This window comes from Onychostruthus taczanowskii, unplaced genomic scaffold (assembly GCF_017590055.1).
Source record: "Onychostruthus taczanowskii isolate IOZ18803 unplaced genomic scaffold, ASM1759005v1 scaffold22, whole genome shotgun sequence".
NCBI lineage: Eukaryota > Metazoa > Chordata > Aves > Passeriformes > Passeridae > Onychostruthus > Onychostruthus taczanowskii.
The window spans coordinates 10,523,575-10,546,671 of record NW_024499462.1 but is presented as its reverse complement, the minus strand read 5'-3'; the positions used below and the strand labels follow the sequence as shown (position 1 = coordinate 10,546,671).

The following is a 23,097-nucleotide window of genomic DNA, read 5'->3' as shown; positions in this document are numbered from 1 at the left end:
AAGCTAAGACACTGTATTAATAAAACTGACCGGCTAGAGGTAAGGGCAACAGATCTGTGCTCTGTGGTAAGCTGGCCTTAAACTTGAGCAAATCCTTGAAAATTCTGTGGCATTCAGTGAAAGAACTGGATTAATTTAAACTGAACTGCACACAACCTTTTAAAAACTAAATCTGGTACATATATGGATAATACTGCTCTTAAATATTCAGCCTCTTCTACTTACTTTAATTCAGCGGATTTTTCGCTGTCTCCACATAATTTCCGTGTAAAAGGAAAGGCTAATCTACTGGTTCAGACAAAAGGCTTAAGCTCAGATGATCTCTGTTCTGTTTCCTTTTTATCATGTTCTCGCATTTTTTCCTCCATCTCTAAAAAGGAGATGACAGCACGTCACTGCCTCATGATTGTGGAAGGATAAATACATTGATTGTGAGATGTTAAAAATGATGGAGCCAAGTATGTAACTAGGCCAATTTATATGGATACATTCTTTCAAATTAGGAGTTGGGATATTCTGTCTTGGAGGAGTGTGGAGGAACTGTTTAGCTGTCTTGCTTGAGGTATTTAGTAGCGAAATGGTTAACAAAATATATATACAGGCAATGTTTAGGGTTTAGAGTTAACACCCTATTGAGATGATTGAAAATAGTTCACATCTTGCTGAACTGTCATTTTGAGCTGTCTGCCAATTTAAGAACATATTGCTGCCTCAGTTAACATATGGTTCGAGTTGATACAGTTTTCTGTGCAGCCATGAGAGCTAGACACATCATTATATGAAAATGAAAACAAATGGCTGAGTCCTGAGCTTGCTGCTTTAGGCCCCCCCAGTGTAAGCACGAGTTCAAAGCCACCTAGTCTTCCCATTTGGAGATTCCTGCAGCATGAGAGAGCCCGGGTGTGATGGGGAGCCACAATAAGCTGCTCCTGTGCCACAGGGCCGTGGCATGCAGCCTGCAAGGGACATTCCCAGGACAGAGCTTGTACGGTGTGAACACAATGGCTGAGGTCCCCTGGGCTGCTGTACCTAATTTGTCAAGATTTAATTAGAATCTGGGATTGGTGAGCCTCCTTTTGGGATTTCTACTCCTTTACTGTGTCATTGGTGTTTCAGATATGTTATACTGGGAACTTTAAAGGGCTGAACCCCAAGGTCTGGCTGCAGCTTAACTGTATTCTACAATATATTAATGCTAGTGGACCAAAGAATAAAGTTTCTAAGGAAACACTTTGTTTAGTGAGCACCATGAGGTAGCTTTCAGTATCTGCAGAAGTAAGGTTGAAAAATTTTCTGCTGAATTTATAATGGCTCTGTTCTAAAACACCTGCAATTTTTTTTGCATACTAGCTTTCTTTTTTTCTGATGTGATAGAAACTCCATAGTTGTGCTATGATTTGCTTTGCTTTTCTTAGTTGAAGTTACAGGTTTAACACTACATCTTTTTTCTGCTTAGGCTAGGTAAATTTTGCAATATTTTCAACTCACTTGTTGTCCACATATTTTCGTTGGTGAAGTTCCCAGTATGTCTCCTATCGTAGTAGAAAAATAATTCACTCCAAACAAATCATATTTAAATTATTTTGAAGGTATGACTAAAGCTGACGAAACCAAAATAAAAAGTTGAAGCTGAGATTTCATCTTTTCTTGTGCTGTGAGGCAGATGCAGACCAGAGTGACTCAGGTTATGTGTATAGCATAAAGCTATCCAGATTTGGATAAATGGACTTCTTTCCTTGTACATATGGCTTTGAAACTGGCTTATTTCCCAACATTCTTTTTGACTCAACTTTCAGATTCAAAGGAATCCAGATATCTGACCAAAACTCATTTAATTTTCTCCTGCCTATTAAAAGTAAGTATTTGTGCAAAGTGAAACCACAAATCAGCTCAGGTTTGCTTGTGAGATTGATGAACCATAATGAATCTTTCGATGAACTCAGTCTAAATTTCAAGCATGTAATAAAATACAAAATCATATCCAAAAGTCGCTTTGAATATATCCCTGTATATCTCATAGTTTTCTCTTTTTTTTTGGGTTTTTTTTTTTTTGGGTCATTTATTCTGGGGCACAGCCAACTGACAGAAATGCTGCTTAGCAATCCCACCTGCAGATTGTCTATAAAAGCCCTGCTATACAAATTGCAGAGACAAGCACCAAATGGCTGATTTTTGTTGATAAGGTAATGGCAGGGCAGCATTTAATTCTTTGGAGCTGCTGGAGGGCGTAGGCCAAAATCTACTGCTGCTCCACAGCTCAGGTTTTTCCAGTGCATCGTTGCCTCCTGTGTGTTCCTTGGATGTGATGGGAGGCTCCTGCTTCTCCCAGACAGTGTCCTGCCTGCGGTGAGATCCCAGCTTGCTGCAGCTGCGAAGAGGTTGGGTGGGGCAGGCAGGTTGGGCGTGGCATCAGCCTCACATTGGGAGGATTATACTAAGCAGGATGCTCACTCCTGTGTTCTTTTCACCCAGGCTGATATTTAACAGTAAGGTGCAAACTGATTTTAGAAGCAAATTATCTCCTTTTATGCATAATCCACATTTTAAAATGGCAGCATAGTGACCGTAGCTGTTAAGTAGAGATGATTACATCCTAACTGATGTATTAGACATATGTGAAGATTTCTGTGTTTCTTACACCGTGATATTATGTTTATATTCTTGTTTGCAACAGGGAACCTGTTGGATTTGTCTTATGAGGTCTTCAGTTTTGGAATCTACCATTAGGCTCAATGCCTCTATTGCTGTACCACTATGCCTTTACCTAGCAGAGTGACACTACTTTGTAATTTATAGGTAATGAGAGGAAAGGAACCAGGATGCATTTCATTGATCTTTCCATGTTGTAAATGTAAAATTCATGTGCATTTTTGTTTGCTTTATGGCTGTTCTCTTTCCTTTTCCTTATTTAATATGCACTTCATACTGTGCCAAGGGGGTCAGTAGGGCAAATCAAGGAGCCAGATGGCTTGCCTCTACCCTAAGGAAACATACCAATATTTAGCTGGCCATTTTCCCAAATAAAGGCAAGACTGGAATCCACAATAAATGGGAGAGTTGGTTAAAGCTACATCCTTTTCTTAGATTCACGGCTACAACCTCCTTGAGGCATGAGCTTTTTATACTTCACTGCCGCTTTCTAGCTTTCTCCAAGTAACTGCATCTCAGAAGATATTAGAGGGGGGTACAGCTCATTTTATTTATGGCCTTTGCACAGTAACAAGTTTCAGTTATTATAATCTGACTGAAATAAGAAACCATAATCCATGGATGAAAAGACAGTGGACAAACTCAGTTAAATCCCTAGTACCCTGAGGACGTATATTTTGTCCATTTCTGGTTTTTTATGTTCCCTTTTTTCTGCTGTTATTCCCAACTTTAACTTTTGAAAAGCCAAGCAGTTTAAGTGGCCGGGCCTGGGGAGCTTATTTGTATGCAGCACAAATTTCAGGATCTGTTCCCAAGCCTGTGCAGAGTGAAAAATGGCCTGCATTTTCTTGATAGCCCATGTGGTTGTAAAGAATAAATGGCTAATGAATTACAGATGAACATTGACGCAAATTAATCTTCCTGATGTCCCTGGGTTATATGGCAGCCATTTAAAAGTTTAATCAATACACTAAAGTTGAAAACATGCAGGCACTGCAGTTGTTTGGATGTAATAAACATCAGAGGGAAACGGGAGGCTTGTACCCAGTCCATGTATCATAATGACAGGTATTTATGTTTAATGGACTAAATATTTTTTATTGGAAGAGAGCAAATGTCAGCTTAACTTTGTAAGCCCCGCATTCAACTTTCCTTTGAGGTTGGTGAGAGACGGCTGACATGTCATTGAAAATGAAATGTAAAAAAACCAATTGAGACAAAGCGAGGATAAGGAGCTGTTTTGCCGACGAGATGTTGCTTTAATGCTCTGCAACTATTCATTAAATAAAATGTAAACTCTACCATTTCAAACGTTGCAGTAAAATGGTTTACTAGGGCAGACTTTTAATGGTTATTAGGGAAAACAAGAGCCAACCGCTGCCAAATATTCTTTTCTGGGAAACATTTTATTTGAAAAGTCTTTTCCTGAGTTACAGTTTCAGAAGATTTATAATTATGGAACAGTCTTCTCCCCCTCCCCCTTTCTTTTTTGAGACAAAGAAAAACAGAAAAATAACTTTCAGTATAACAATTTGATGGTCTTTTTTTCCCCCTTTGAACAGAGTAATAGCTTTATATAAGCTTTCCAGAGACTTGGATATTAATTGCACTTGAATTCAGTAAATTTTAGAGCCATGTGTGTCCAGAACTTAACCATCCTTGCTATAAATGGAGAAGGAGGCTGTGCAAGACTGCCACACTCACCAGGCCTGCACAGTTGCAAGGCTATGGGAAAGACCACTTGAAGTTATTTTCTTTATGTCAAGAAAAACGTTGTCATATCATTTGGTCTTATGAGAAGACAGACTTCTTCCCTGTTAAACAAAAAATTCAAAGACATGGGAGAAAAAGAGAAGAACATCTTCTACCCACTTTCTGTAATCTGTCTTGGTACCCCATTTTTTGGCTGATCTTACCTGGATGGACCCTTGATGGTTTAAAGTGATCTCATAAAGCTTCTGGTAATGTGTACTGTGAAAACACATCAGAAAAGGAGGATGGTTGAAATCCTGTGGGTCACTGTTTGCTTTCTAAGTGATTGGCTGAACTGGCTCTCTTGACTTCATCAAGTGTTTAAAATATTTCAAACATTTAAATAATTGCTCTTAACAGTCCAGTGAGTCATCTGGTGAAATTTTGATGACTGCCCTCCTATTTTAAGATCTCCAAGCCTTTACCAAAGGCTATTTAAGCCAGACAAGTGCATTGGAGGAGAGCAGAAATCCTATTATTTCACACGCAGCAAAGATGTTTCTAGTTAGATTGAAACAGTAGTCAGACCTTTTAAATTTGTTATTTTAACAAATTTATCTCAACTTATTTTTATGTTGCAGCAGGTTCTACTCAGTTAAGGTGGCTACTGATATTGAATTGTGAATTAATCTGTATTTGCCTCAATAATGTAGATTTATGGTGTCATGTTTGTAAGGTATCCTGCTTCCTGATGACAAACTAATTGTTGAAGAGCATCTGAAAATGTTGCTCATCTACTCCCTGGATGACAAGGTATTTCCATTTTTGAGCAAGCCCAAAAACAAGTAAATGTTTACACCATGAAAAGTAAAAGACTGAAATGTGTACATTGGCCAGATAATCTGTGAAGGCCAAAGAACTGTGTGGCACAAGACTGAAACCACACAAAAATGGTCTTTTTTAATTTCCCTCTTCTGCTACCCTGTCACATGTCCCAAATGCTGTAGCTTCTTCATCTCAAGGGCCTGTATGGCCTAATCTGATGATGCTGCAGACACACTGCTTTGTCCTGACCCTATATCCTGCTCTAGGGAGTGGGTTACTCTTTCCATGGCATAGCCACTCCCCTGTATGGCCAGAATTTGCCTGGAATGCAGTGCAAGGCAGCTGAGCCACGACTTCCTGGGTCTTGGCCATTAGAAATGCTCTACTGAGCAGTCCTGAGATGTCTTCACTGCGACTGGGGAAGAGAAAGGTTGGAACCTTGCTGCCTCAATAAAGCATCAAAGTGTCCTGCTGATTAAGTTACAGTTTGGTTCCGCTTAAAAATTGTCTTTTGTTTCATAAAGCTCAAAGGCAGTTTTTCAAAACTGCTCAAGAGCAGTAAGCTTTAGTGGCAGGTGAAGTAAAACAGCAGGTATCTACAGCAAAACATTAAAATTGTACAAGATTGCAAAAGACAGAGGTGGTGCTAGTAGAAAATTGGAGGTAAAGAGTGGGCGACATCAGATTGATTCTCTCTGTCACATGGAAAACTCTCTTTTCAATAACTATTCACAACAAAATATTAAGTTCTCTGTAAAATGGTACATTGGGGAGTGCAAACCACCACTATCCAACACACTACTCCAACAACAGAAAATTTAATAAGTTATTTTCTTGATCAAACTATTATATTTAACTAAATTAGTCTGAGCCAGATTTTTACAAGAAGCTTGAACTTCAGACAAAGAAATTCCTTTTATTGGGGTTTCTGAATATTTAAATTCTGTAGCGAGGCTGCTGCTATTATAGGCTTAATGGATAAAATAGACATAAAAAGTAAAAACATCTGCTATAAAATATTTCTTTTAAAGCAAAAAATGTGACAATTCCAAGACTTCACATTTAAAGTGAGCTTCAATTTCATTGAGAGAAAATATCTAAGGATTTGTCAATTGACAGGATTATTAGTGATTAAATGTGGTTTTTGAGAGCACTTTTGTTTCAGTTCAAAGCCATATATGTACTAATGTACAGCAACCTCACACAACTGTCTTGAAGATTTACCAGTCCAGACACACAAATCTACCTGCTCACCCCTTGCCTTAATAAGTAACAATGAAAAAATTTAATGGTGTTTTATCTGTCCATCACAAAAAATTACTTCTGACTGCTGGCTGGGTGATGTTTTCCAAGGCTGATGATTACCAGGCATTTAAATACATATTGTGTTTTAGTTTTCTCCTACACAGTACCAGTGCAACAAAGATGCACAGTATGTCTGTTGTATATTCAAAATATTTAAATACTGTTATAAACCTAATACTTTAAAATTAGTTTATTCTAAGCGAAATAGGAGATAGGAAACCGTGATTTGGTGAAGTACCTTTTTCTTTACCATGTTGCTTTTAAATTCCTCAGGAATACAAATATGATGTTAAAGGTTGAAAGCAGTTTGAGAATAATGCCAGTCGCAGACTTCTTAAACTGGGAGCCACAGTCCTGACAGCTATTAAAAAAATAAAGTAACTTTTGGGTTTGATTTTGTATAATGAGCACATGACAAAAAGGTTTACTTCTATGTTATCCTGCAGGTGTAACTGCTGTCTGTCAATTTAACCTGTATTTTATTTTGATGATGAGAGAACACTAGGGAGAATAAAAAAATTCTCTTCATCAAAAACCTTAACAGGAAAGAAAAATGTCTCAAGATGATTTCATGTATAGGTGGTTATTTGTGATGGTTAAAAGAATTATCTGAAAACAAAGAAGTCTTTCACAATGAATCTAAACACAAAAGCTTTAATAACATTTACATCTGTGTATCATCCATGTCTCCAAATGCAAGTCATGAATAACACATAAACTAGAGTATATAGGGAACAGAAGTGCTAGCACATCATTTAAAATCCAACACACCCCATCGTCAGTGGAATCAAATACACAGCAGGAATGGTTCCAGTTGATAGACACACAATGAAGTCATTGAAAATGAAAACATATTAATTATGTTCCTAAAGGTTAAGAGAGGAATGGCTGAGTTCTCTAATCCTGGACTAATATTAGTGCCCCAAATCCATGCAGGAAAGTCTGTAATGTTTCAAAAATTGTGGAAAATTTTAGTCACACTTACTTGTATCTCACCCGTGACTGACTCTACAGAATGGGGGTAACAGGGGGAAGAGCAGGAAGTACAAGACAAAGACAAAACCAGGGAGAATTATCAACAACAACAAAAAAAGATGTTCTTGGTGCAAACAAGCCACTTGCACTACATGAGCTAATTGTAAGAATAGACCATTTCTAAACTGCAGCTGTTATGTGCTTAAGCAAACCCTGCTGGGAGAACAGCTTTGTAGAACACCTCTCCTTACACAGACACATGGAGCGTCCTCTAACAGAGGAATTCAAAGTGCAGTGTGTAAGGGAAATCTCTTCTGCTTCCAAATTTTCCTGAGCTTATTACAGGATACAAGCCTAGCTTGTCACTCTGACGTAGGCTTCCCTTAAGTGTTTTCTATTTTCGTTATCTTTTTGCCTATGTTTAATCACAACAACCTAGGGTGAAGACTGTGTGTGGGTATGTTGGGAAATGAGTAAGGGGGTCTGAGGGGAAATGCTCAGGTTGTGTGATATAAAATGATAGGTGTCAAAAAACCCCACAAAATACCTACCTTGGTCACGGTTATTTTCTTTGTATATTATTTTTTGGTTGTCACTGTGGAGTAGTAAGATCACTCATTTCATAGTTAATTTTAGATGTATTCTTTGTCTCCCCTTTTCCCCACCCTCCCTCAAATCCTTATCCAGTCATTTCCGACACAAAGCTATTGCACCTGGGTTCCCAACTATATTAACTCCGTTGTGCTGGTGTGCTGAGCACCCCACTCCTTAACGTCTTTATGCTAAAGCCCAAATCCTCCCAACAGCAAGGGGTTAATTGTCTGTTTTCAATGTACTTTAAAACTCCCAGCTCTTGGGAATGATGTTTCCATGAGGATTGAATGTAATTACAAAATAATATAGGCACTCTGTCTTATTTTCAGGGAATGATACTTAAGTCCTTGCTGATTTTGCTGCATGTGTTTATATTGGGGCTCTTCTTTCAGTGTACTTGATGCAAGGTATTTGCAAATTTGAGCCTTTGGGCTTTAAATGTTGTGCTGCTTCTCCTGTTCCTTATTCACTACAGATTAGGTATAATTGATGACCTGCATTTACAGACATGGGTGGTATACAGATGTAAATGTTATTATAGCTTTTATATTTTATGTTCTTTCTGAAAGATCATTTTGTCTTTGAATAATACTCCTGTTCAGATTTTGGGGGGTTTATCTCTAAAAGAGAATATGAAATGGATATTGCACATCGTATATTTCTTAAAAGTAATTTGGAATTTTAGGGTATGGGATTGGTGGTGACTGATACACTGCCTGGATGAGATATATCCCTTTGAAAATAACAGCGCCAGTACATGCCTGCATCTGTCTAACCTCATAATTCACTTTCACATTGGGTTATGGATGTCTGCATTCAGTGAGTCTATCTTCCCTTTAGGTATTATTTCAGCCCTTTGAGATAATAAGGAAAGTTTAATTGCGTTGTTAATTGATTTTTTGCACAACATTATTACCTTGATTGATTGCAGAGTTGATGAAAATGTTAGACACAGGCAGTGTAAAGTATCAGCCCAGTAAGGAGTGGGAGCCTTGTGGAGAATAGATAACCTTGATGTTAAGAGCTATATCCTTCAGATATGTCTTCCCTTGACATATTGATGGCCCTTGAAAAGGGAAAAGCTGATTGTATGCAGAATGCAATCATTAAACCCACTTCAGCTGGCTGTTGATTAATTTGTTTTTTCCTGAAGGATCTAGTTAAAGAGAAGGCCTCACTAGTATCAACAGCAGCCATTTTCCAGGCTTCAGATTATACTTAACCCTCTCCTAGAAGAAAGAAAAATGAGGCTGTCTTGGTATAGACAGGCAGATTGTCTGCAAGCATTCAGTCCAACTGCAATTTGGGGATTATAACACTCACTTTACCCCGTTAACTACTGCTTCCTCTGTGACCTCTCCTCCCTGCCTTCAGTATTCAGCTTTGCCACAGCTAGCAGAAAGTCACGTTTGATGTTTTCTGAGTAAGGCCAGTGTCTGTTCTCAGCAGAGATGCCAACAGGGATGTCAAGCTTGTATTGCCCAAAGACTGAAATACTTCAGTAGCATATAGCTGCTTCCCAGGAGCCTCTCTGAAAGGACCACAGGGTTCACTGCACACACGTAAGTGGTTAAGCTTTCCTTATCCCTGAAAAGATCTTTCTTGTATAATTTTTTGTTATTACTTCTGAGGTCTTTGAGGTCTTCTGTAGGGCAGTTTGTGCTGTTCAGCAGTGCCCCAAGCTTAACAGCAGCACTCATGTGCCCTGTTGTTGAATACATTTAACCAAGCAGTGGCTGTGTGTGACTGGCTTTCCTGCTGTGAATTCATGTGACAGTCTAATCCCAGACTATCTGCTACCTTCAGAGGACTTTCTGTTTTAATAGCACCCACTCTGAGAGCAAAGGTGAAGAGTATTGCCTAAATGGCCTGCCTGTGGCAGAAGGGGCTTCCTTGGCTGCAAAACGTTCTCGGGACTGAGGGACAGCTTCTGTCTTAAACCTTTCTTTGTACCAGCAAATGACTCAACACATCCAAAATATACACGCAGCTTTAACCAAGCAATTTAATGCCTCTGAGTGTGGTGGTGATTTTATTCTTCCATTAACCATTTAAAGGCTATTTGGTAAAGTAATAGGTTATTGCTTCCTGTTCAGCTTGGTAGTCTCAAAGACAGTCGCTCTTTTTTTCTGCTTCTGAGTGATAACAATGATCACTGCTGCTTGATTATTTTCTAGCCACATGTGTTTTATTAGGTCCATCGTGAACGTTTTGCCAGTGAGCTTCCTTTTCATATGGGGACATGTAAACTTGCGACATAGTCAAGTCTGACAAATTTGAACCAGCCAAATAAGTGAGTAATATTTCAAGCTGTCAAAGCGGGCAAATACTGATTAACTGACACACTCCAAAAGCTCTCACCAATAGCCACGCTCGGGTGGAAAATGTTTACTAAGCAAAATACTTGTTAGAAAGTCTTCAGTGCTTTAACTAAACTTTAATGACTCTGACCCTAATGGAGGGGTTTTAATGTGCCTCTCAAGCTGTTTCTTAGTCCCCAATTTTTTATCTTTAGCAAAAGCTTCCATAGAGACTAAAATTGCACCTGTAAACTATGTTCTACTGGCCACTGTGATTTAACCTTCAGCCCCCTCCTATTAGCATATTTTATAAGGAACTGAGGAAAGGGGAAAAGAGTTGAGGATAGAAAACGATGACAATATTTTGGCTTTCGGTACTGGAGGCAGGTTGGGAACAAGATTATGGCCAGTAACTATTTAGCAATAGCAGATGGTGCTATATGTCATATAGAAGAGAACAAAATTCTACTAAGAGGCAAGCCCAGACTTAGTCCAGGGAACTACATATTTTCTGAAACTTTGTGTTTGGATCCAGATGCACTTTTGATTACACTTGATGCTAAATAGTAATAGTGACAGAAGAGAGAAAGGAGCTCACCTGTTGTTGTGGGCTCTGGATGTGTCTTACAAAGTGCCAGATGCCTTCAACTTCTGCTGGAAATCAAGGGAATCCAGGGCCTTGTAGTACCTGCTTCTCAAAAAACACCTATTTTTGTATTAAGAAAAATCATCGCAATCTTATCGTTAGCAATTACTTAAATGTTTATTGTTGTTGTTGTTTCTGAGGAAGGGCTTGTGGAAAGGAGCAAGTAATGGCAGACAAAGAAGGTTCCCTTAACTGTATCATAATGTGACAGCAGCACTATTTAATTATGCTCTTCAATTTTATTTGAGAGACTTTCTTTCCCAGCTTTAAAAATAAAAAGCAACTTGTCTTTATTTCAGATGACTCTCTTGAGAAATTTCAAACCACTTGAGCCAGACTGAATTTTCTATGGCTTTTTTTTTCCCCTAATGTGAACTCCTGCAGCAGGAACACATTTGAGATCCAAAAACAAGTTTTACTCATGAGATGAGCCAAATTTATGTCTAAACTCTCCAGAAGGGCCCTGCTGCTCAAATTTTTTTCACAGAAGAATTTGTAATTTTATTGGAATGCTTGCAGACTTTCCGAACAATTGTTCCAAAAGTTTGCTTTCTGCCCCATAAATCATGGTACATTCGTTTAATTCTATCACAGTTATGAAAAGAACTTACTTCCCTCTTTTTTCCTCTCGCATTTTACTGCTAATCCAATCTGTGCATGGTTAAGGTTTGTGAAGTATGATTTAATTATAGTCACTTTTTGTTTTCTTAATGACCTTGTCATTCTTTATGGTTTAGTTCCATGGCTGAGTAGTAAGTTTTATTATTAGAATGTGGCCCAAACAACAGAGCAGCCGGCAGAAAGGCCATTTTTGCATATGTTAGCCAAATTAACTGAAAATCTCCTAAACTGTATGGTGAGTGTACACTGAACAGCTGAACTTTTGTACATGGTCGGGAAGGGATTTTAGAACCTCCTTTTCCTCCATCATTCTGAATATGTAAAAAGTGTCTCTTACATCACTTCGGTGGTCGCACCGCTGCATTAACAAAAGAAGGAGAAAGGCGGTTCAAAGTAGTGCTAGCATGCGCGCCGTGATTACGGGAGAACAACCAACGCCTCCGCCGCTGGAGGCGGGCGGGCTCTTACCCCAACAGCATTTCCAGCCTTTTGTTCGGGGCACACACGGACTGGTGCTCCCAGAGCCGAGCCGGCAGAAGTCAGGCTCCTGCTGGAGCAGGGAAAGGGCTGCCAGCAGAGCTTGCACCAATGCAGGCTCTTGGTGGAAAGGCTGCCAGCAGAGGTTTACCAATGTAGGCTCCTGGTGGAAAGGCTGCCAGCGAGCTTGCACCAATGCAGGCTCCTGGTGGAAAGGCTGCCAGCGAGCTTGCACCAATGCAGGCTCCTGGTGGAAAGGCTGCCAGCAGAGCTTGCACCAATGCAGGCTCTTGGTGGAAAGGCTGCCAGCAGAGGTTTACCAATGTAGGCTCCTGGTGGAGAGCTGCCAGCAGAGCTTGCACCAATGCAGGCTCCTGGTGGAAAGGCTGCCAGCGAGCTTGCACCAATGCAGGCTCCTGGTGGAGAGCTGCCAGCAGAGCTTGCACCAATGCAGGCACCTGGTGGCGAGGCTGCCAGCGAGCTTGCACCAATGCAGGCTCCTGGTGGAGAGCTGCCAGCAGAGCTTGCACCAATGCAGGCTCTTGGTGGAGAGCTGCCAGCAGAGCTTGCACCAATGCAGGCTCTTGGTGGAAAGGCTGCCAGCGAGCTTGCACCAATGCAGGCTCCTGGTGGAGCAGGGAAAGGCTGCCAGCAGGGCTTGCACCAATGCAGGCTCCGCTGCCGTCGCCGCCCGCCCGGCTCGGCGCGGCGGGGCTGGCACAAAGAGCTGCTGCCCTCTAGTGTCCAGGGCCCGCCCGCACAGCTCGCTCGCGCCGGCGGGGTCAGGGGGCGCGGCCCGGAGCGGCCTGCCCTTTGCCCGCCTGCCCGGAGCGGCCTGCCCGGAGCGGCCTGCCCGCCCTTTGCCGGCCGTGCCCTGCTGCTTTTGGCACACCAGGGATACACCCTGAATGAGATACACCGACACCCAGTGCACTGCGAGCCCATACTTCCTTTCCTCCATCTCCTTCAAGGGCGTTCAGTATATCCAAATGCAAGCATCAGTCCACCCCTAAAATTTGGCACGCTGATGCTTTCTGTGCACTTGGGTTTCTTTGATTACAGTATCTAGCTAACTACAAAATTTATGAGTCTGAGTATTGAAAAAAAAAAATCTGCTTTAATTTCTCAACATATTTCACAGAACGTATTTAATTATAAAGTCAGCATTAATTCTCTCCATGACAGTAACAATGCAAAACTGGTAAAGGTGCACTGAAGAGACAAAAGCATTTGGTTTGGAGTTTTTGTTTATTCGGTTGTGTATTTTTGTTGTGTGCTTTTTGTTTCATTTTCACTAGGAAGAGACATTCCAACCCCCCAACATACTTCTCTGATGATAGTTGCAATGAGCGTGGAAAGATTCCAAAGAAATCCCAAGTGTAGAACCTTAAATTGTAACAATGATACCCAGAGGAGTATGGAACTGGTTAATGATTTAAAGTATTATGCCCTAAATGCTCCTATTTTAGCCAACAGTAGAGAATCTGTAGGCAGCACATGCCCAGATCAAAGCTGATCATGTCAATGTCATTCAAGGAGGGAAGGATACCCTCCTTTCCCCCTGCTCTCCCCCCTACCCTTTTTTTAAACAAAGTATGACATCTGAGGAACAGTGTGTTGATTGTTCCACTGCCAGGATACGCATAATGGAAACATTAGCTCCAAGATAACTTTTAATCTGTCAGCCTAATGGCTCCTTAATGTGTAGAGGGCTTTAAATGTATGTCAGCCAGGGCTGTATAAAGTAATATAGTTTGTGGCCTGAATGGATCTAGATGACTCCTCACCATGACACAATATGGTTTATTATTAAGTATCAGCTCATCAGCTTATTCCCACGGACTTGGACAAGCTTCTCAATTTTCCAGTAACAGATTATGTGAGAAAAAGCTTGCAGTGCATTTTTTTTTTTTAACTTTTTATTTCTCCCCACCCCTTCCAAATTACAAGTTTCTTCCCTAGTTGCACTGGGAGCCCTGAAGTGTATTTACAGCAGGCTGCACTTTATCACACATCAGCTTGACTGCTAGTTTACACTGAACATTTATGCAGCTTCCTTGGCCCAGGATGCAAACTTCACATCTTTGTATTCCTATCACCTTCATTGGAAATTTTTCCAACATCCCCTCCCTGTTGACTGCTTTGCTCCCCCCTCCCCTACTCTCACTTCCCTGCATACTCCCCCCTTTTTCCCCCTTCCCACAAACAGGCCAGTGAGACTTGACATGTCACAGCACTTGTCTGTGCAGGATACTTGCAATAATTCAGAGTGTTAGTTTGCCTTCCGTGATTCCTCTCAGCTCTAGCTTAGGTGTATAATTCTAACACCATTGCTGTAGACTGGATACAGATTTGATTTTGTGTCTTTCAGTAATTTCTTTCTCTCTGAAAGACCATTTAGTGCCCCATCCTGTAGGGTGTCCAGAGGAAAATGTTGTCATTTTTCGGCATCCCTGTGCAGGGAGAAAAGCAGAGGTGATTCATCTCCTCTGAATGGGAAGGTTACCTTCCTTGAATGTTGTTACCCTCAGAGAGAGGGGGGAGTCAGGATCAGCAGTTTACTACTGAAGGTATGTCTTCTTTCTCCAGGAAACCTGCAATGGCACCTCTTTGGGAGTATTTGGGGGCCACTCTGTGAGGACTGTGGTCCTGGTGAAGGAATTTTGCCTTAGCCACAGCTAGCTGTGTCCCCAGCCTTCTCAAGCACAACCTCACCCCTTTATGCATAGCTACTTATTGAAAAATTATGCAACATTTTTTGATTACATTTAGCATTTCCATCCTCTTAAAAATAAACTAGTTTATAACATAAGGAACATTAATATTTGTGCATTTTTTATGTGAGCACTTGTGAGTATGTTATGCTAATATTTTAGGGAATTCCTCTGGGTTTTGTTCCTTGCTGTGATATTTCAGGTCTTTTTAAGTTTCTTTTCCACAGCATTTAGCTGTGGCACAACCAAAGGCATTCTTCTCTGTTGTATTCTCCTCTTTCTGTATTTCTCCTTCTTCTCTGATTGAAGTAGTCTAGCTCCTGTGTCTTGACTCCAGCCGGGAGCAATCTGGAAATGTGGTTGCAACAAAGAGATGAAATGGTAGCAGCCAGAGAACCCATCACATTAGCAAGGACAGCTGCAGCTCCTCAGTTCTTGTCCTCTGTCACGCTGCAGTTTGTGAGCTCAGTGCTCCCCATGCTGGCAGTGCTTTGTGTGCTGGGGCCGAGTGCAGCTCTGAGTGGATCTCGCTGGTTTGCACACTTGGCTGCTGTGGGGAGTACTTGGTGACCCAGATGATCCCTTACACCTTTTCTTGTCTTCCAAGGGATATTCTCAGATCCCTGTGTCAGAGAATTCATAAGCTGGATCATATTCAATAGAAACAAGTATTCTGTTTCACCAAAAGGAACCAAAAATAAGTTGTCAACTAGACAACTAGTTAAAGTTATTAGAATTTCCAGGTAGATAAATGCAAACTGAAAACTTAATAAACTCCTGTACAAAAGGGTTTGCTTTTGGGTTTTTTTTCTTTTCTTCCCCCCCCCCCCCCCCCCCCTTTATATATCCCTTAGATAAAAAGATTTTTAAGAGTTTTAGATTAACTTGACTCATGGAGGTGTTTTGCCTAAATCAGTAGCATTATAGACTTTAAATTGTTCATAGATAGGTATTTATTCTCCTCTAAATGTTGTCAGTAGGGAATTACTTTCCTTTATAGGAAGTTTATATTAATATTTAAGGGAATTTCACAGCTTCTGTTCATTAATTGTAGAATATGCCCAAGTGCCTATGAAAAAAATGATAATGGCATTGATATTTCATCCTGAAGGGTCTCAAAACAATTTACAGATTGGTAGTATAGCCACACTGAAATGCACCCAGCTTCTTGGTGGAACATGGCAGCTGTTTAATAGCCCATAGCAAAACTATGCAACAGCAGGTTGTGCAAAAAGAGATGAATATGGATCAAATACAAATTGGCAGTGGAGGATTTAGGTACTGTGCTCTAATTAAAGTTAGGTGAAGTGGAATTCCAGTGGAATATTGAGTCTGTGTATGGAGTGCTACACTTTATCTGACCGCAGCTCCTATGGCAGGCCCTGTGGTTAGTCCATGTGAAAGACAGGCAGAAGGCTGCTAGCTGAAATGTGCTCCCTGATGGATACTGCAGACCAGTGTTTGACAAACACATTTAGTTGTGAATACTTTGCTGCTTTCACTTGCAGAGGGCCTTATTAAAAGCATTTGATGTTAAAATGGGTGCCTGGTGGGGATGTTGGGCAGATGTGGCAATAGGTTTCGATGGGGGTGGCAAAATTTTTTGGCTTGACTATTTAGTTTTAGTAATTACTTTTTAAAGAAAACTGAATGCTTCTGGAGGAAGCCGTGTTGCTGGAAGCTGCCCAAGTTGTGATGACTGAGAGGTGGGTTTTTCTAAATGTGGAGTATTAATGTGGTAGGAAAAGGCAACAAGATGCTACCCGGCAACAATTCCCTTAGATCACTGTCAGCTTAAGATGAATTTTGACCTGTAACTAAGGCTGTATGATCTATAGGTCTAGCACTTCCCATTGCAACTTGTTTTTACCACTTCTAATACAATACATCTGCAAACCTTTTGTTGCTCTAGCAAAGTGTATAGAGGTCTAAAAGCACCATATCTCTCTGCAAAATATGCCAAATTTAAAAGGAGCTGACATGACTTGAACTTTTTCACATGTTTTAGTGTGCATGTATGTATGTATTTATTTATTTGGATAATTGGGTTTTCCCTCAGCTAAGGAAAGGCTGGTGTTGCTGACATTGCAATGTGTTTGTGAAGAAAGACTGATACAACAATGCATGCGAACAACTGCAAGGTCATTACTTACCCAGCGTAATTAGAACATCCATTCCAAAGGATGGAAACATTTAAAAGATAAAGAGTGAATTTAAAAATGATTCTTCCCAATGCAGTTTTTTTCATAATTATAGTTCTAACAGCTTGTGGTGATGGTAGAATCAGCTACTTAAGAAAAATTAGAAGCCTCATTCAGGGAAGATGATCCCTCAAGAGACCTTGTGTTGTCATTTCTTAAGAACCTTGAGCAGAAACCTCATTCTGGATGCTGTGTATTGTTTTGATGTATAGGGGGTATACTTAGCTTATTATGGCCAATGCTGGATATTTTAATTAAAAACACAAGAACAGCCACAGATGTATTGTTTTCTCCTCATTCTTTCCCTTGTCTGTGTGCAAAAGAGCAAGTGTACTCCCAGCCCTGCAAGGAAAGAATACCATAGCAGATAGGCAGAAAAAAAGCAGCAGCTTTCCTAAATTCACGTGTGACATATCTTAGCATCAAAATTCTCATTGCAGCACACAAACAGTTTGCAGTTCTCTGAGCTTTCTGTAGTTGCCAAAGGGAGGTGGGACATAAAGAGGAAAAACAAAGCAAAACAAATAACCATGCCAGTCACCGCATTTAATTTATGAGGAAGATTATTGTTTTACAAATAACCTTCATGATAAACAAGGTCTCATGGCAACATTTTCAACTGTGCTTTTATCAAGGCTCTCTGAGCAGCATGTGTAATATGCCTGGCAATCGAATCACAGCTGTGTGCCTGGGTAGGGAATCTCTGCGGAGACAACACTTCCTTAATTTAAACAATTGTAGGCTGCAGGATTTCAAAAATTTCAGCTGACTTTAACTGTCACTAGCCCAAGCACCTTTATCCCCAGGCGAGCAGCAGCAGCTGGATTTCATTTCCTGCTGCCAGACTGTCCGACATCTTTGCTGAACATCCCGGGAACAGAGCGTCTTTACTTTAAGGATTTTATTCAAGGTGACAGCTCCTCACACTTTAGCGTTCAGATCACCTCAAGTAGCTGAGATATCAGTGAAAATGAGAGCACTTCTCCAGCAAACTCCAAATTTAGATTGACTGAGGTTATCCTTAGGCCTCTAGACCCAGCCTCCACGACAGCACAGGCCTGCCAGTAACTTTAAAACTACAGTGGAGTTTGTAATGATGTCTGGGGAGAAATATTCTGCCAGAGCAGTGGAGGATACTATAAGCGATAGGAAATGATGTCAGATTTAGTTAGGACTGGAGACAGTGTTAGAATATACTTGGCATAATATGGCACCGGTATCTCTGTCAGCATCTCTGTTTTCTGTCACCGCACACAATCCCAGGCCTGTCTGTAGCCCTGACAGTGTCTTTTCAGATCAGGTTATTGCCAACTTGGAGACTGGCTCAGCACAGCACCATACAGCCTCCTTTGTTTGAAGTCTGCCCTTTTGTCATTAATGCACTTGATGTCTATTTAAATCTGACGGTGAATACAGTATCTGTTTTCCTGTCAGGAGATCATTGACAATATTAATACCTCATGTCCTTGCCTCATTTTCTAAGCACTGACACCTAGCTATAGTCTCCAGCATTCATCAAACAGCACTCTCTCACCAGCATCTCTATAAACAGTCTTGCTTCCAGTCCTTAAGAAATGCAGCAGACCTCAAACAAGACTTTTATCAATGCCAGTGAAAAAGGAGTCCAAAGAATGTCGTTAATAAACTGCTCATATCCTTTGCATTTAGGGCTCTAAATGTCCTTGTTACCAACTTGGGATATCTGTTTAGGGAAATAAAAACTTGGTTGTCATTAGACTCTTGTTTAGGAATGCTGTTATCGTCTTTTGCATGTGGAAACTGCTTTGCTAGTGAAATTATTGAAATTGAAATTATTGAAGAAAGCTCTGTGCAGGAGGGGAAAATGATCAGGCACTGCACTGATCCCACTGTATAGTCCCCACTGTATTTGCATTATCCTGAAGAGGAAAGTTTTTCACAACAAATGACAGGCCGATCTATTTCCCCCCCCACAACCCTCACAGGAACATGTTACCATCATGATGTCTTAGAGACAAAGAAGAGCATGGGTTTAGATTAATCTTTCATGACCCATGCCTTCCAAAGCTTTAGTAGCTTATCTTGTGTATCTTAACTATATCCAGATGCTATACTGGAAAACAATGGACAGAGAATATAAAAGCTCGCATAGTTAATTCATACTGCAAGTGGGAACAGTAACAGCTGTGTGAGTTCTGGAAATCTAAAACAAGAAAGAATTGAAGATCTGCTCCTCCCCTTCTTTACCCTTTATGTAAGGCTGTGCTTGTTCCTTTGGGCTAGGTTATGTTTGCCCTTATGGAGGTGAGCTGGATACTTCAGTGACTGCTCTGGTAAGACACTCCCAAGGCAGAGGAGACCCTTCTGCCTTCTTTCTGTTCATGGGAGATGACTTTAATTTGACTATACATGTCTGAGGGCTCAAAGAGCAGCTCTGCTAGTAAAATTTTAGCGTCTTTGAGGATGTTCACAGGTGGGATGTAACTGTGAACTTATGCTTTCACATACCACTTAGTACCACCAGAGGGGATGCTTTTGAATAAGGTAGTGAGATTTGCAGGTATGTGTGTCTCACCCACAGCAGTTAAGGCTTCCTCAGGTATCTTTCTGCATGTACTCACTGTGAATAAATGTGCCTTGCCTCCCAAAACCAGTATAATGGCTAATTATTGAAAGCTTCCCGCATGTGCAAATATTTAGCGTAATTTAATTGTATTTTGCTCATGGGATGTTGAAATGTTGTTTGAAAAGATACTTTGGAAATGCTTTTATTGAATATTTATTGGTTTGTATAAAAATGCTGGAGTCTGGGGAGGCCAACTGTTCTGGCCCATGTCTGTCGATGGCTTCCCATATAGATTTCAGCCACTCACTTCAGCTCTCTGTCACTGAAAACAAGGGTGGTTTAGGTGCTCACAGTATTACTTTGGAAAAGTTTGACAGGTTTTTCCAGCATCCACATTAAACTGTGATTATTTGCAGTTGGCTGGGTGTTTATTTGGTTTTTGTGGTTTTTTTTCTTTTTTTTCTTTTTTTTTTTTTTAAGAATTTTTATTTCTTTTTGGTTTCATTCATCATGAAAACTTTTTAAACACATAGCAGGGAGACACAGAAAGCAGAGACCACAAAATATAACTTCAACCCAGATTGTCTGGTTTTTTAGAAGCAGGAGAGAGGTACTCTGATTTAAAACACACTATATGATGTTTCAGTGTTATGTAATTCTAGTTTTGAAGATAGTCATGGATGTATGTTTAACAGGATAGGTCATGTAGGTATTTGAACACATTTCTCCAGCGGGTTCAAAACTGCTGATTGAAATGGCAATACTGAATATTTGAAATGCACATTATTTCTTTCTTTTACAGGACAAGAGAAAACTGTTCCTTTCCCTCCTTCAAATTTCCCAGGTTATGTGTTTATTTCGTATTATTCTACTTCAATCCTAACTGTAATTAATTTCCTTTTTATTGTAGGCATTTTGGGGAAATGTCGCTACATTTACTATGGAAAACATTCCGAGGGCAACAGATTCATCCGAGATGACCAGCTATAAAACACAGCGCTGTTTTGTGCCTCTTCAGTCCCTCCACATAAGAAGCACAAATCACATCTACATTTTAAGCATGTAACTAAAGTCCTCTAGTGCCTTCTGCTGACTTTGCCAAGCCTGTCAAGATCATCCTTCTATCTTAGTCTGAGTAGTCACATAGAGATTGACATGATTGCCTTTAAGCAGGTCCCATCCACCAGCATGACAGACAGCTGCAGCCGAGCACCCGGCCTGACAGGAGGAGCAGGGTGATGGATTGCCTGGTCCAGAGCTGCTCGCCGCAGAGCAGGGGTCACACCTGGGGCTGGGCTGAGCCCGCTCCGGCCGCGGCGCCTCCAAAAGCACCGCGTTTATCTCTGCCTGCCCTGTTGAGCCAGAGTGGGTGCTGATATCAAAGTGTTTATAAAAGACAGAGGCTGTAATTTCAGATGAAAAAGCCCTTATCTGTTCTTATTTTTTTCCCTGTGAATTAAGTGCTTGTGTTTCTATCATCTCATACATGCTTACACAAATCCTTTCACAGTTTGGTAGTACACCCACCCACCCCCAAAATGAGCCTAGATGGATTATTTTTTTCTTTCAGCAGGGAAAAATATATGTCCTGAAAACATTCTGGCCATGCAAAGCACTGTCAATTTGTAAAGATGTTTATATGCAAAGGAAAAGGATTTTAGTAATTTCCCAGACAAACAAATTTTTCTAATTCTTGAATCACATCTCATTGTTTACTAGCTCTTGCCTTCAGAAAAGTGAACATTTCTTTATGTTGTAAAATAATTCCATAGCTTAACTGTTTACACTTGGAAGAAGCCCTCGTCAGTGATATTGACTGTGTGTATTATTCCTGGTTTATTGCACAAGCTGTTTTTAACTTTTAGGCATTATGTTTAGAATTAAATGCTTAAATTTGGGGGGAAAAGTGCTTAAAAGGAGTGATATAAATCTGCCACCAGATGGGTGTGATTATTCAGAGGGGAAAAAAGTCAACACAAGTGACTGGTGGAATTGACACAATTAGCAGCTTTACTAATATATTAGAGGGATGAGTTCTGAGTAATCCCTTTTGATATCTATGTAAGGCTATTGTCAGATTTTCAGTCAAGAAAATAAAAAGGCATGGCAAATTTTCTGTTTTTCTGATAAAGAGGTCTGTAATATTTAGAAGCATTAACTTGTTACTGTGAAAAAAAAAATCTCATACTTCATGCATATATTGTGTTAAATCCTACTTGATACAATGGGATTGGCCAAGGAATATGGAGAAATTCTGACTTCTTGGCTGTTCCAAATGCATTCATATTGATCCCAGTTGAGAGCTATCAGTGCCTAGCTGTTCTTGGTTTGTTTGAAATTACTTGGTGGTCTTTATTCACTTTCCTGGTTAAAAAAAAAAAATACAGTCTTTAGAAACTGTCTACTTTGGAGGCTTTTATCAGCTGGCATTACAGGTGGAAGTGAAGTGAACATGGAAGCCCGTCGTGAAAGCAGATGTGACTGATGAAATAGTGAGGCACTGGCTGAGTGCCAAAGGAAAGCTTGCTGCTGCTCAGCATTTTAGGCCTCACTCAGTAAACGGAAGCCTTTGCTCACTCTGCAAGTATATAATAAATCTGTAACAGATACTTAAAATCACTGATGAACATAGAACGATCCAGTTCACACCACTTGTAGTTCAAATGGAGCTCTGAGCTGTTTGATTGGTGTCTGGAAAGCACGTTCTAGCCACTGTCGTGCCTCTTCTAATGTCATACATGGCTACAAATGAAAGGCCAATTCACGCTGCAAATCTGAGGAGATACCAGATAAATGAAAGCTACATGCCTTTTTCTTTAATCAAAAATATTAACAGAAATATTTAGGGCACTTGTCATCTGTTTTGGTTACCAAAATAACAGCAATCTTAGTTTGTTCCTATCATGAGGTCTGTTTTGAAGCCTCCACACATTTTGGCTATGGCAATGTTTTAGGCAGCAGGATTTGGAATAGGGATGTTTAGAATAACCTAATGTCACTTTCAGTCTGTTTGCATATATGTTCTTGTCTTTATAAAAGGCTTTAACCCTGCCTCAAACAATAAACAGCACTTGCAAACTGACCGCATGATTTTTCCATCTTTATTTTGCTTGTTTACTTTTCCTAATGTCAAAACCATTTGTATCATTTTCAGGAGTGTTTTTTTCCTAGCAAAGCTTTGGAGGCAAAAATATTTTTGGAATTAAATTTAAGCAAATTCTCTTCCACTTTGGATTTTGTTTTCACTTGGGGAATGAGGTGCCTAGAATTAAATATAGTAAAGCCCTAATTGAAATCTGCTTGAAGGGAATTCACACTAAATGTCTCTAATTCTGGAAAATCCAAAAGGAAATCTGTGAATAATTATTTTGTATTACTAGCATGTATTATTTAAAAACATGTGTGGATGTGTATCACTGTTTATGCAAACATCTTTTTTCTTTTTAAACATGTAGAGCATTATATTTTCAGATGTGTTCTGCTGAAATGCTGGTTAAAGAGATGGCAGAATTTTGATACCTGGGGTTGCTTCCTATACTGTGTTCTTTCCTAA

At 40.2% G+C, this 23,097-nt stretch overlaps 1 protein-coding gene across 1 annotated transcript in view; it reads left to right on the top strand.

Moving 5' to 3' along the window:
- The window catches only part of LRMDA (leucine rich melanocyte differentiation associated), a 605,242-nt gene extending 582,453 nt beyond the window's left edge, over positions 1-22,789 (top strand). The window contains exon 7 of the mRNA XM_041404949.1: positions 20,455-22,789. Within this exon, the coding sequence (XP_041260883.1) occupies positions 20,455-20,534 (80 nt within the window). The 3' untranslated portion in view covers positions 20,535-22,789. The remainder of the gene's footprint in view (positions 1-20,454) is intronic.
- The last annotated feature ends 308 nt before the right edge of the window (positions 22,790-23,097 follow it).